The 14,121-nt window shown below is 36.9% G+C and overlaps 1 protein-coding gene across 1 annotated transcript in view; it reads left to right on the top strand.

Annotated features, from left to right (window-relative positions):
- LOC306847270 (CUB and sushi domain-containing protein 2-like) overlaps positions 1-14,121 on the top strand; it is a gene marked incomplete at its 5' end in the record, with an annotated part of 308,039 nt that overhangs the window by 179,280 nt on the left and 114,638 nt on the right. Inside the window, 5 exons of the mRNA XM_079381119.1 lie at positions 5,779-5,961; positions 7,697-8,023; positions 9,347-9,541; positions 9,980-10,118; positions 12,779-12,966. Of these exons, the coding sequence (XP_079237245.1) occupies positions 5,779-5,961; positions 7,697-8,023; positions 9,347-9,541; positions 9,980-10,118; positions 12,779-12,966 (1,032 nt within the window). The remainder of the gene's footprint in view (positions 1-5,778; positions 5,962-7,696; positions 8,024-9,346; positions 9,542-9,979; positions 10,119-12,778; positions 12,967-14,121) is intronic.

Genomic DNA, 14,121 nt, shown 5'->3' with positions numbered 1-14,121 from the left:
TTCTGTTGGACACAAAAAAAGGATATTTTGAAGAGTATTGGTAACCAAACAGCTGACAGCCATCAGAGGCATCAGGTCCATTGGAAATCAGATTTTTGAGCTGATTTTGAATGCAGCTTTCAGAGGACAAAAATACAACCCATCAGCTGCTAAATTCAAATCTGCGTTCACTTGCTGGCACTGAGCCAGAGACAGGCGCATTTTTACAGGGCTGCACATTATATCCAATCACACACGATTCTGTTGAGCCTATGAAAGCAACGACCAGTCAGAGGTGTTCAGATAAGTAATTCATATCCCCATCTCATGAAAGTGCATATCAATAGCACAAATTTGTTTCTATTTGGTATACTTTATATGCAGAAATTGACTTTGGCGTGCATATGATATGCAATGGGTAGGATTGAGGCGTGGTGTAGATGTGCATATGTATGCAAAAACTGCGTATCATATGCACGCCAACAAACTGCGTATCATATCATATGCACGTGAAAACTGCATATTATATACACATCAAACACGTGCGTATCATATGCACGCCAACAAACTGCGTATCATATGCACGTGAAAACTGCATATTATATACACAAACACGTGCGTATCATATGCACGCCAACAAACTGCGTATCATATGCACGCCAACAAACTGCGTATCATATGCACGCCAACAAACTGCGTATCATATGCACGTGAAAACTGCACATTATATACACATCAAACATGTGCGTATCATATGCACGCCAAAGGCAATTTCTGTGTATAAATACCATGCCAAATACAAACAGAAAATCATGCTATTGATACGCAGTTTCATGAGACCAGGCTCTTAAGTCAGTGATAATGTTCTTTGATAATGTAAATGTTTTTTGCTCTCTCTTGTACAATGAAAAGGTTATAATTAGTAATTTACCATGTTTTATTTATTAAACCCACGTTAAATACAAAGTCAGTCGTATTAAAAAATTTATGAAATTATGACACCATATCTGGTACTTAAGTAAAAAGACGAGATTTATGCATAGTTTACATTAACATTAGGCTATCAATCGCTCGTTATAGATCAGCTAAAATGATCTATAAAGGTGCAAAATGCATATACTTATGCATATTTGAGAATCAAGATATTTCATGATAGGCTTATGTTAATACGTTTAGGAATATTGTGAATAAAAAGGAGAATTTAAATAAGAAGCCTAATACTTTGTGTCACATGACAAGCATGACACACACACCACCCCCCTTCACTCGTGCCCCTTCAAAAATAATAAATGCATTACGTTCCTGATGTATTAAAAAAAAAATTGATAAAGTATGATTTAATGTGATTATATATATATATATATATATATATATATATATATATATATATATATATATATATATATATGTATATATATGTATATGTGTGTGTGTTTGTATATATATATATATATATATATATATATATATATATATATACACACACACACACACACATATACATATATATATATATATATATATATATACATACACTGTATAAATATACAATGTGTGTGTGTGTGTGTGTGTGTGTGTATATATATATATATATATATATATATATATATATATATATATATATATATACATACATACATACATACATACATATATATACATACATACATACATACATACATACATACATACATACATACATACATACATACATACATACATACATACATACATACATACATACATACATACATACATACATACATACATACATACATACATACATACATATATATATATATATATATATATATATATATATATATATATATATATATATATTTAATTTATTTATTTATCTATCACATCCACATACTATTTATTATAATGCAATTAAAAGAAAAGGGAAAAACAACTTATTGACATTCCTAATTAAAACATCTGTAGATCACCTACAGAACTTTGGAGGACTGTGATTATACATTTTGTAATTATCATGTAAATAGCGTATTCTCAGTTGAAGACCGTGGTTGTCACTGCAGTGATGATCTTTCAGTGATGATCTTGATCAAAAAATGCAATGTTTTTATTTTCCTCCTTTACTTCTGTATTACCATAACCACTTATGTCTCATATGAATGGGTTTCTTTGGGAAGGCTTGTTTACTTTATTCTTGATTACATGCAATTTTTAGGGTAAAGAAGACATTTTATAATGAGGTTATTGGCAGACGGCCACATTGATGTTATACACATAGCTGGTCAAATCTCGCACCTTATAATTTGCTTTGAGCGCATTTCTCAATTTCCTTGTTGCTTCCTTCTATTTGCTGCACTCTTTGGGTATCTACGGGAACAGTCTGTTCTTTTTTATTTCCTATTTCTCGCTTCACCATTATACCTTTAGCACATGTGGCGAGGGTCATCAAAGCAGCCTGTGATCGTTTAACCTTGCTGGAATGAGGGCCATGAGACTGGAAGGATATCATGCAAGAGCAGCTACTAATTTTCAGTTTTCAGAGTCTGTGTCTGATTGGAAACGAGAAGAACAGAGCTTTCATCCTGGCCCTCTTTCAGAATTGCACCACACATGGGGGACTTTGCCACATTTCATAAATTACACACCGATATTTGCTTTCAGATCCACAATAAGCCTCCAGGCCCTGAGTTTTTTATGCATTTTATCCACTGCAGAAACATAAGACGAAAGTGGAGCAGTGTTCATACCGCCCCACCCCCACCCAACATGATTAAAACAATGAGAGACACTTAATTAAGTTGAGGATTCTCTTTGAACCTCTGCCTCCCTGCCTGCGGGCCAAGATGCACCCCTAAATTATTCCATCTAAGATTTTCAGATTTTGAAGCATAATTGTCAATGCAGACAATGCTAGTTTTAAGCTAGATCCATACATAAGTACATGATATAATAATTAATTAATTAAATTAATAAAAACAAATCACTTATCAATATTTGCTGAGAAAATCCATCAAACAGTAAAGATCACTGTTGTATGTCCATTATCTTTATATAACACATATTTATTTTTACAATAGCAGGGACACTTACCTTATCCTGAAGGCAACTGTCTGCATAGAAGTTAGATGACGTCAAGGTTTGCTGGTCAATCATGCCACATGTCATACATTGCTCTGAGGCTAATGGACATCCAAGCATCTTTGACGCTCCATTAAGAACAGGGCATCATAACTGATGACAAACACTCCATTATTATTAATTTTTTATTTACGATCTGATCTCTGCCATAAAAAAGAAAAAAATGACACACGGAAAGCGGGCATGCCAGGGGCATATCCTCTTCTGCTCTACACTAGAGGATTCACGTTTAAAATGTCACTTTAAGAATCTTATTTTCTCATTATTTTTTGTTTCCTACGCATCTTCTGCATTTATATAACTCATAAATGGAGCTCCAAAGAGAAGTTGAATGGTGGTGTGTGCTGAGGGAACTGTTCATGTCAATGTTTTCATAATATTTTACTGTTGTCAGTAAAAACAGAAATGATTTGAAATATTTGCATATTTGTAAAAAAAAAAAAAAAAAGTATTTGACTATTTCAAACAAATGTATTCCTGTGATGGCAAGGCTGAATTTCCAGCACCATTACTCCAGTCTTCAGTGTCACATGATCCTTCAGAATCATTTTAATATGATGATTTGATGCTCAAGAAACATTATTAACAATGTTGAAAACAGTTGTGCTGCTTAACATTTTATATGCGCGTATGCAGATCTGTATCACAGTTTGTGTTTCTGGATATGAATTCTTATACACACTAAGATTGTCACAGTGCACACACGAGGGAGGACACAGGAACACGCAGACGAGGATATAACTTCAAATAATAGTCTTTACTGATGACATCAAGGCAGGGCAAGACACAGACAGGAACACCGGGGAGTAACGAGTAGACCAGACAAAATCAAACTGAACAGACAGGACTAATATACAAGGGATAATCATAGACAATTAGACAAACACGGCTGGACAAGAATTAACTAATAATCACATCAGACAAGGACAGGAAACAAACCAAATATGGACACAAGAGGCGAGAACACATGACACACACGACAGAGGACTGACAAAGATATGGCTGAATACAGATGGAGCATAAGCCTATTGCCGACCCCAGGTGCATGCTGGGGGGAAAAATAATTCTTAACTCGTATGATGGGTAAAGATGAATGGATTTATTTACACTCGTGCCTTCCTGCATTATTAGTAATCCTTAATTAGGAAGTCAATGACTTCCATCTGTGTTCTCAGAGTTTAAAAAAATCAAAGTAACATGAATAAATCATAGGATATTTGAAATGGGTAAATGAAAGTGAAACATATCTGCTCTCAGAGACAGTTTGTTTGTCACCAAGCAGAAGACAGCTGTAACAAAGTGTTAGCTGGGACACTTAAGGAATCATGCATACAAACACTCCCACAGGGATGGCTTGCTGCGTAACATTTGTCAGCTCAGGAGACACTTTCTCTCATAATCCTCTTGCCTTATCTGATTGATATGGTCAGAAGTAAAGGATAGAGATTCAGTCCAGGTAGAGGCCTGTCACCTGTCCAGAACTGGAAAAATGTTGCCTTCTCTGGATGTGGAGGTTGGAAGGCATCAAGGCACATCTGAGTGTTAATACATCCTCTGCTCTGTTAAAGTGATGTGGGCATCAGAGTCACACCTTTTTAAATCAAATATTTGTGTGTAGCATGTAAGAAATACTGCTGCACATATAAAATATATAGTGTAACCCTGCATATATAGCATACATGAAATTACATAGTAGCAGATCTATACTGGTGGAGCTGGGGAAGGTGGAGGGTTTCTGAAACACACTGCAACTGCTACAGCAAGCACTGGCCAAGTATTTTAATGTTGAGCCTGCGCTATCTAGAGTTTCATGACAGAACTTTGTATATGTTTCCATAATCAGAGCAGAAAATGTGAAAAAAGGTCTGTCTAGATATCTCACTCTATTGTTCCATGTAGCACTCTCTCTCTGTCTCTCTCTCTCTGAGCAGTGGCCTCTTTCTTTTGCTTTGGCCTTGTGATTCTAAATGAGCCCTGACACATTGAGACAGGCGAGGGTATAAAGGAACAGAGTGAAAAAAAGACAATTCATTAGGAGAGCAAGCCATTCACAGATGCCATTGGGCCAGCAGTGGAAGTGGTTTGCATGAATATGCTTTAATGTCAGATGGAGTGAATAAGAAAGACACAAAGGAGTTATGTTATGTGTAGGTGTGTGTGATTATGGAAAAATATTTTGATTCCAGCAGATGTGACATAGAGATGGTGATAGACCATATATATCACCGTTTCCAAAACAAAAATATTAATCAGCACAACTGTTTTTACCATTGATAATAATAAGAATTGTTTCTTGAGCAGCAAGCTAACATATAAGAATAATTTGTAACACCAGTGAGTAATGGCTACTGAAAATTCAGCTTTGCCATCAAATAAATATACTATAAAAATGCATTAATTACAAATTAAAATATTGAAAAGAATATTTTTAACAAATATTTGTGTGCTATGCATTTCTATGCTTATTACAACATTTATTTATAGCAAGAGAAAGAAAAATGCGAGAGTAATGTAATGAATGACTAAACAATTAGTATATATGTGGTGAACATGGGCTACAGAGATACTGTCCTTACATTTAACCTGTCTTCCCATTAAAACCCTGATGGAAACACTTTTTTTTGCAAAAAATGGACCCTGTCCCAAGGTATAAGCTGTCTCATGCTTATTTTTATTTTCCAGAAATTGACCAGGGTGGATGCGGAGACCCTGGAATCCCAGCCTATGGCAAGAGAGAAGGCACAGGCTTCCGACATGGAGACAAGCTATATTTTGAGTGCCTTCCAGCCTTTGAGCTGGTAGGAAAAAAGAACATTACCTGCCAGAAAAATAATCAGTGGTCAGCCAAGAAGCCAAGCTGTGTGTGTAAGTGACAGACCTTACCTAAAATGCATTACTTTCCACTCCCACATGATCACACCTGGGAGGATAGTGCACCATTATTACTGTCTGGGCACGTCAGAAAGTGAATATAATGGCAGTGTCTTTAGCACAGTATGTCCCCGCCGAAACTTCTTTGCACCATCTGAGCCATTAAATCATTAACTATAACTCAAGTTAAATCCAAAGCGACAGTTCATGCAGTGCATTTAGTTCCTTTATTTACTGTATTAGTGTCTTATAGTGAAGTTAATGGATTTAACTGAACTGGGGGAAAAAAGCTTGTTTGAGAAGCAGGAAAATATAAAGAGACATGTTTGTAACAATTCAGTCAGTTGATTTTCTTGTTTGCTACCGCTAAGTAGGGTTTTTGCTTGAATTGAGTGTCATAACATACAATGTTATTTGGCAATTAATGCTTGTCCAACTTGTTTTGATATTATTGTTCTATTATTGTTCTTTCTCTATTATTTGGATTCATGTATACCGTCAATTTGCCCCAGACTGCAGTCATTTGTCACTATAATGGCTACCATCCTATTACATCAATGGAATTGCAGTTGACTCATAACTTTGTTTTCTGCTATTTTATGACATTATTATTAGCTCAGACAGCAAAGTCATTCATATGAGGTAGAACCGTAACGATTCGTCTTCAGTCCACCACTGAGCTCATTTTCATTCTCCCCATGGCTATTTAGTGATGCTTATTGCCCTCTTAGCTTTGTCCCAAATCCTGAAAATGAGTTGATGCCTGCGGATATTCCCAGAAGATAAACACTCTCTTTCTCTGCAGCATCTTCAGTCTTATTATCTTCTGCAATAGGCGAGATCACAGTACACCGGGGCGTCATGCACCTAATATTTTTATTCACTATTATTTTAGCCACTCGGTGTGCTTTGCGGGATATATGAGTAAGAAAAAATGGTTTTAAAAAATATATATTTGCTCTTTTTTGACGGTAGGGTCTGTTTATTTACCAAGGTGAAGGATTCAGGTTCAATCTTCCAGTTGGTCAGACAAACTGTTCCCGCTCCAAAGTCACGCCATTTGTTGAGCCAATGTTGCTGTGTCAGGTTAAACAAATGGGATAAATATTTCAATAGATAAATGTTACCATAAAGTCACAGTCTTTATACTTTTCAGGGGAAATTAACATATGAATGGCTTGCTTCTAGTTATCTTGGCTCCTATTGTTTAGGAGAAACTAGTAACAAAAAATGTGATGTACACTCTTAAAAATAAATGTTCTTTAATGACAATTTAACATCCATAGGGAACTTATGTTGCACAAAATGCTCTTTATGGAACGAAAGGTTCTTTAGATTATTAAAAATAGTCTTCACATTAAGAAGAACGGTTATTTTAAGAACTATTGAGGAACCAAAAATAGTTCTTCTATGGCATCACTGCAAAAAAAAACACCCCTCTTTTAACCTAAAAAAGTGAACATTTCAGAAAATGTCTTGTCAAGGTGTGAGAGGTCTTATAAGTTACAGTTACAGATGCTGCTATCACACTGTGCACATCCTCCAAGCTGTAATATTTCCTCTCCTGTCTTGCTGCATTGTTTAAGCAATAACAAATGACCTCCCTATGCATTGTGAATTGATTTTAGCTTCAGTGGCAGTTTTAATCTCGAGTTTGCCTCACAATTTGACGCACGGCGCCTCCTGTGCTTAACTGTTGCTTGTTTTATCTCCTTGTCCTTGCCCTCAGTTTCATGTTTCTTCAACTTCACGACTCCATCTGGGGTCCTGTTATCACCAAACTACCCTCAGGAGTACGGAAACAACATGCACTGCGTGTGGCTGATCATCGCCAAACCCGAGAGCCGCATCAACCTGGCCTTCAACGACCTGAGCATGGAGAAACAGTTTGACTTCCTGTCTATTAAAGACGGCGGCAAGGCAGAATCACCAATTCTGGGCACCTTTTCTGGAGATGTGCTGCCATCACCCATCACTACCAGCGGCCACGTGGCCCGACTGGAGTTTCTGACTGATCACACGTACTCAGAACGTGGCTTCAACATCACTTTCACCAGTACGTTTGAAAGACAGCTCTAGATTCATGACTTTTTATTTTCTGTGGTAAAAATGAATAATTAATTCAAGTTATTTTGGGCAAACCTGTTCATACTTTTAAGTCTAATGTCACATTGAAGTTAGAGACCAAAAAGTGGATGTATAATAGATAACAATAGCATTCAGATGTTTTGTCAGTGGTGGCATGCTCCAATGTTTCTGGGAGTTAAAAAAAGCTCAGAAGTTATCTTGTTATATGAGACGGATTGAGAGTTTTATTTCTCCTCAGGAGAGAATTGTCTGTATTTCATGACTCAATATCTGTCGTCCTTCAGTAATCAGTATTCACGGGGCATAGCATATGGCAGTGGAGTTGATAGATGCTTGAGTATCCATGTGAGAAAGAACAAGAGCCACAGATTTAATTAGAATTTATTTCCAAATACATATATAATTAAATAAAGCCACAGTTAATTGAAGCTGTCGGGAGGTGATCCCACATGGTTTGACTCCCCATGCGGCGTGTTTTTGGGGGAGTGGGAGGGATGCTCCAATCATTCATGTTAATTAAGAAGATGACAAACTCCATCGAAGGGCATGTTGGCACATGATGGTGATGGATTGCATGCACAATCGTTGCGTTTGAGACTCTTTTTGAGACATGTTTATCACGAAGAAGAAATCCATGTCTAATGCATGAAGGGAAATGCAATAAGAGCTTTAAAAATGTTAGGTTTACACTGAATGTGTCTATGACAGATGAAGCTTTTATCCAAAATGATACATATTGTCAGTTTTCTTGCGTTTCCCGGGAATCGAACCCATGACCTTGGCTTTGTTAGTGTTGTACTGTAACTGGAATGAACAGATTTTCTGGAGAGATTTTGTCTGCTGGTAATACATCATCTCTGAAGTCCTGTTGATGGGTACTGAGTATCTCCAAGCTTCCCACTGAAGCAAGAAATTTAGGGAGGCACATAAATCAATATTTTGTTCCAACTAAAATGAATTAGTGTAGTTATACAGCTGAAGCGATGAGCCGAAAAGGCTTCAGTTCAGTGGCCATATTGAGAACTCCCTCTTTAATTTATATCGGGCCTTGTAAAAGTTGTCCATTCGTGAAAACTAACTGTTTTTTGTTTGTTTGTTTCTTTGTTTTTTTGTACAAAATGCAGACAGGCACTGCACTAAAAAAAAATAAAAACATATGATTTAATACAATAAATAAAGTGCTTTTGTTGCTGTGTCCAGTTTTTTGGCCTTTTGGGTTGAAGTTATCTTGCAGTTCTCTTCCATATTTCATATTCTTGCCTCATTGTTTTTGTTTGTTTTTTTCCTGCAGCTTTCCGGCACAACGAGTGTCCTGACCCTGGTGTTCCAGTAAACGGAAAGCGCTTTGGTGAGAGTCTACATCTTGGCAGCTCCATCTCTTTCCTGTGTGAGGAGGGGTTTATGAAGACCCACGGATCTCAGACCATCTCCTGCATTCTCAAAGATGGAAATGTTGTGTGGGACAATGCTGTGCCACGTTGTGAAGGTCTGTCCTCTTTCAAAAAGATATCCACATTTCATAATTCACAAGTCGGCTTGTAATAAACTTTTTGCACTGAACTTTTAGAGAGTTTGTTTAATTTGGCTTTTCTTTAAGTACATTTGGGGAGAGACCGAAATGTTGGTGTTACTGAAATGTCAGTGGAATAAAAAGTCATAATCTTTACTTTCAGAATGTGCTCCAGATGTATTAACTGCCTGAATTTTTCCAAATGAAAAACACATCCTCTGTTTTTTTTTTTTTTTTTTTTTTTTTTTTTATAAAATGCACTGCTGTGTACTACAAATAATTTTATGCCATTTACTGAGTAATGCCTTTTATAGATGCCTTGTTATTGTTTTTAGATTTAGCATTTTAGGAAAAACACTTTAGGCCTTAAAATTTGGCAACAAAATAATATTGTCATCATCTCCTGTTTTTTAGCTCCATGTGGTGGAGACTTGAAGGCTTCTAGCGGCATCATTCTGTCCCCAGGGTGGCCTGAGCTTTATAAAGAGGCCCTCAATTGTGAGTGGATCATTGAGGCTCCGCCAGGATATCCTATTAAGATCATCTTTGACAAGTACGTACAAGACTTCGCTTTCTCTTTTCTCAACTGTCATGTTGTTCTTAATAAGCCTCCCGGTTTCATTTTCCCCTCCTATCTTTCATTCTATTGGTTATCATCATTTCATAACTAGGTCACTAGGTCACGCACTGCAGATGTTCACTATAGACTTGGAATAAGAGTATCTGGCTATTCATTTCCCAAGCTATCACAAGGATTTGTTCTGAATCAATATAAATATCTCTTACCTCTGCTTATATAGAATGGGTTTATCTACAGTCATGCGTGATTGTTGAACATTTATTAAAAAAGGACATCAAGTGCAATTTACTGCTTAGAAAGTTTCCATTTTGTTTGTTTTTTGTTTATTTGTTTGTTTGTTTTCTGTTCTTGTTTTATTATTTTTTGTTTTGTATTTTGTTTGGTTTTCTATTTTTGTTTTCTATTTTATTTATTTAGCAGATGCTTTTATCTATATTAGCTTACAAATTGGCAATTCAACAGGCAAGTTATTTATTTTGAGGCAAGTTTCAAACATTTTCCAGGGGTGCATTTCCCAAAAGCATCATTATGCAACTATGGCTGCAAGTTCCATTGAACTCTGTTGGTAACGACGGAACATGCGACCATTTTTGGATACGCACCCCAGAATAGGACAAGCTAGAACAAGGAGGAATAAGAAATAGTAAAAGCATAGAAGAACTATTATTGATTGATTGCCAGATTGCATTGTTTTGTCTTATTGACGGAGTCCCTTGAATTCGTTTGTGGCTCACCTGGGATTGATGTAGCTTTATCCACTGATTCTTCTGCTACGTAACTGTTGTGTGTCATATAGCCCTTTCACACATACACAGAGTTTTCCGGAAAATTACCGGTAAATTGCCGTAAAGAGATCATGTGTGAACAGGACCTTTTCAAAAATACCGGTAAATTCGTTCTGGCAATTTACCGGTATGAGAAGTTGTAACATTACCAGTAAATTGCCGGAATTCTGCTGTGTGTGAACGCAGAAGGAAAATTACCGGTATGAGCACGTACAAGTTCACAACGCGCTGACGTAAGACTCTACTCCGGGCCAATCATAACACACTGACACAGATGACGCATTCACTCCACACTTCCCCATGTATCCGCCCATGTCCGTCGCACAGACCTCTGCATTTGTGTAACATAAGTATTTTTTGTTTGTTTGTTTGTTTTTTAACTGTTCACATTTACGTCAGAAAAAACCTGGATACTCGCCAGGACAGCCATTTTTGCGAAATTTTGTGTGTATTTGGCCACTTAAGTACAACAGATAAACTACGTAAAATAACTCAATATGATACTCTCTAGGCGGCTTTTGGATGTGACTGTGAGCGCTCAGCCTTGAAACAGCCTCTGGAGAGCGCGAGTACCTATTGGCTTTAAAAGACGTGCAAATTATACATTTTTGTGACGATGCAACAATGACCCGATTAAGCAAGGGACAATTTTGTCAACTGTCCCGAAATGCGAGCGAAAGTCTTGGATCGGTGTGCAGCTGATGTGAAGCCGCTTTGAGAGAGAGAAAGAGAGAAGACTCGGACCAGCTGAATCACTCACACTGTTTTCAAATGACTGATTTAATCTGCTAGTTTGTGTGGATTTATTTACTCGTATAACCCGCTTGCTATCTTGAATAAATGTTTGCAGTAATTTCCCTCATTATAAACTTGAAATCTGCGGGGATGAGTAGTAGGTAGCCTACAACTATGTAATATACACACAATCCCCCACGAAATTCTGGACATGATTAATCATAACTAAAATTAGAAATACAATTTCATTATTTTTCAGTTTCCCCCAGGCCTGGAAATGGCTGTTTTCAAAATGTAATAAAAGCAACTGATGCACGCTGATAATCACTTAAGCTGGCCACCAATGTGATCGGCTGAATGCTGCGTTACCTCTCCCTCCTGTAATCACATGCCGTATCCATCACCCCGCTTTGTTCCGGGACCTCGAAATGTTCAAATTAAACACTGGTTTGTAGTCATCTATTACGATGTCTCTGGGACAAAAGCAGCTGCATGAATGCAAAAGTTTGAAACAAAAATGAAACCATCAACAAAAAGACTGACTGCATACCCTCCATGTTTACAAATACAAGCGCAGCTATTGGAGGTTAATGATGTCACGGAATTTACCAGTATTTTGGATGGATGTGTGAATGGTGGTTTTCCGGAAAAAAGACGGAATGTCGTTGCCTGTGTGAACAGCGCATTTTTTAATTTACCAGTAAAGTCGTTCCGGTAATTTTACGGCAATTTACTGGTATTACTGTGTGAAAGGGGCTATAGAGTTCTTCTTCCACTGGTCCGTGCATGTTTAGTATGAATGTTTGCATCTACCATCAGTTGTTGGGAATTGTTTTTAAAGGTGGGGCTGGAGGGACAGCTGATGTTTTCCATCTGACTTTGAGTACAGAAAGCAGCAGGGCTTTAGTGGGCTGCTGCTGCAGGAAACTCAAACAACACACGTTGCTTTGGAGTGAGCTGAGTTTTCAGTTTGAATGATGTAGTATCTCTCTTCTAGCTGTAAATATCTGATATCCTGCAGGAACACAAGCGAACAGGACTGTGATGAATCCATGTAGCCTCACTTTGTGGTGAAGCTTCCATGCTGATGCATAGCACTGTTTTGATCCACAGATTCCGGACAGAGGTTAACTACGATGTTTTTGAGGTACGGGATGGACGCTATCCTTCTTCCCCTCTGATTGGCAGTTATCAGGGTACACAGGTCCCGCAGTTCCTCATCAGCACCTCCAACTTCCTGTACCTGCTCTTCACCACAGACAAGAGTCACTCCGACATTGGCTTCCGCATCCGATATGAGAGTATGATGATCTATTATTGTATATATTACTGTTTTGATCTGAAAAGGATTATTTTGGTAACATATTTATTTCTATAATATATGTTTGCTGTAATTCAAAGAATATTTCCCACAGACCTTTTTACTTATAAATACTTACTTATGTACGTGCGTACAGAATGCACATGGTAAAATATAACAAAACTAATAATTGCATTGTTCAAATAAAAAAAAAAAACCTGATAAATGTAATTCATATTCAAAGTGTCCTACAATGCTCAGAATTTAGGCAAAGCGTGCTTGTTAGATAAAGCTTGATATTATCTTCTCTCCAATGCATTTCATGGCTGCAATTACAAGGATCTGATAGCACAGATACCTGTGAATACTAGCAGCTATGAAGGCATCATTATAAATAATAGTCACATGCTCTTTAATATGCAGTGATTTTAATCAGGTCCTGTAATTATGATATAATAGGATGGTGATTATGTTGTGAGATGATTTCAGTCATGCGCAAACACATGACACAAGCAACTGTACACGCATTCATATACACGAGGCTGTAGAATTAGCTCCGTCACAGTTTTGTGAACTGAAAGAATGGCTTTTATGCTGGCATGACTCATGTTTGTAACCTTTTCTTGTTGTTTCTCTATAAATCTCAGTTCATCTTAAATTATTGAGCACATCAACTCTGAGCACTGTCAAAGCACTGTCGAAGACTTTGTATTACTTGCGTCTACAAGAATGATGAACTTTTGAATGATCCGAAAAGGCACACCATTTCATAAATGCACTAGTTGAGATGCACCAATATTAAAAGTCTGACCAACATGGATAAGCTGATAATTGTTTTAAGTTATGGCCGATAACTAATAAAAGAGCCATGTCAAAATGCTATTCTGTGTTGGTAGAATAAATTAAAAACAAAACACTAAAACTAAAATCACTCCTTTTAGATGTGGATTTATAAGAATATAATGTACAACATGAAAAATGGAATTTGAGATTTGCAAGATTGCATTTAACAGTGTTATTATTATTATTAAAAATTAAGTGAGAATTAGATGACACCAAAGGAAATCTAAATGTAAAAATATATGTAAATGTTCATTATACATGTGTGTGTGTGTGTGTGTGTGTGTGTGTGTGTGTGTATATATATATATATATA

Source organism: Barbus barbus (genome assembly GCF_936440315.1).
Source record: "Barbus barbus genome assembly, chromosome: 27".
Lineage (NCBI taxonomy): Eukaryota > Metazoa > Chordata > Actinopteri > Cypriniformes > Cyprinidae > Barbus > Barbus barbus.
Note: the sequence above shows the minus strand (reverse complement) of the source record. Positions and strands in the feature narration are given on the sequence as shown.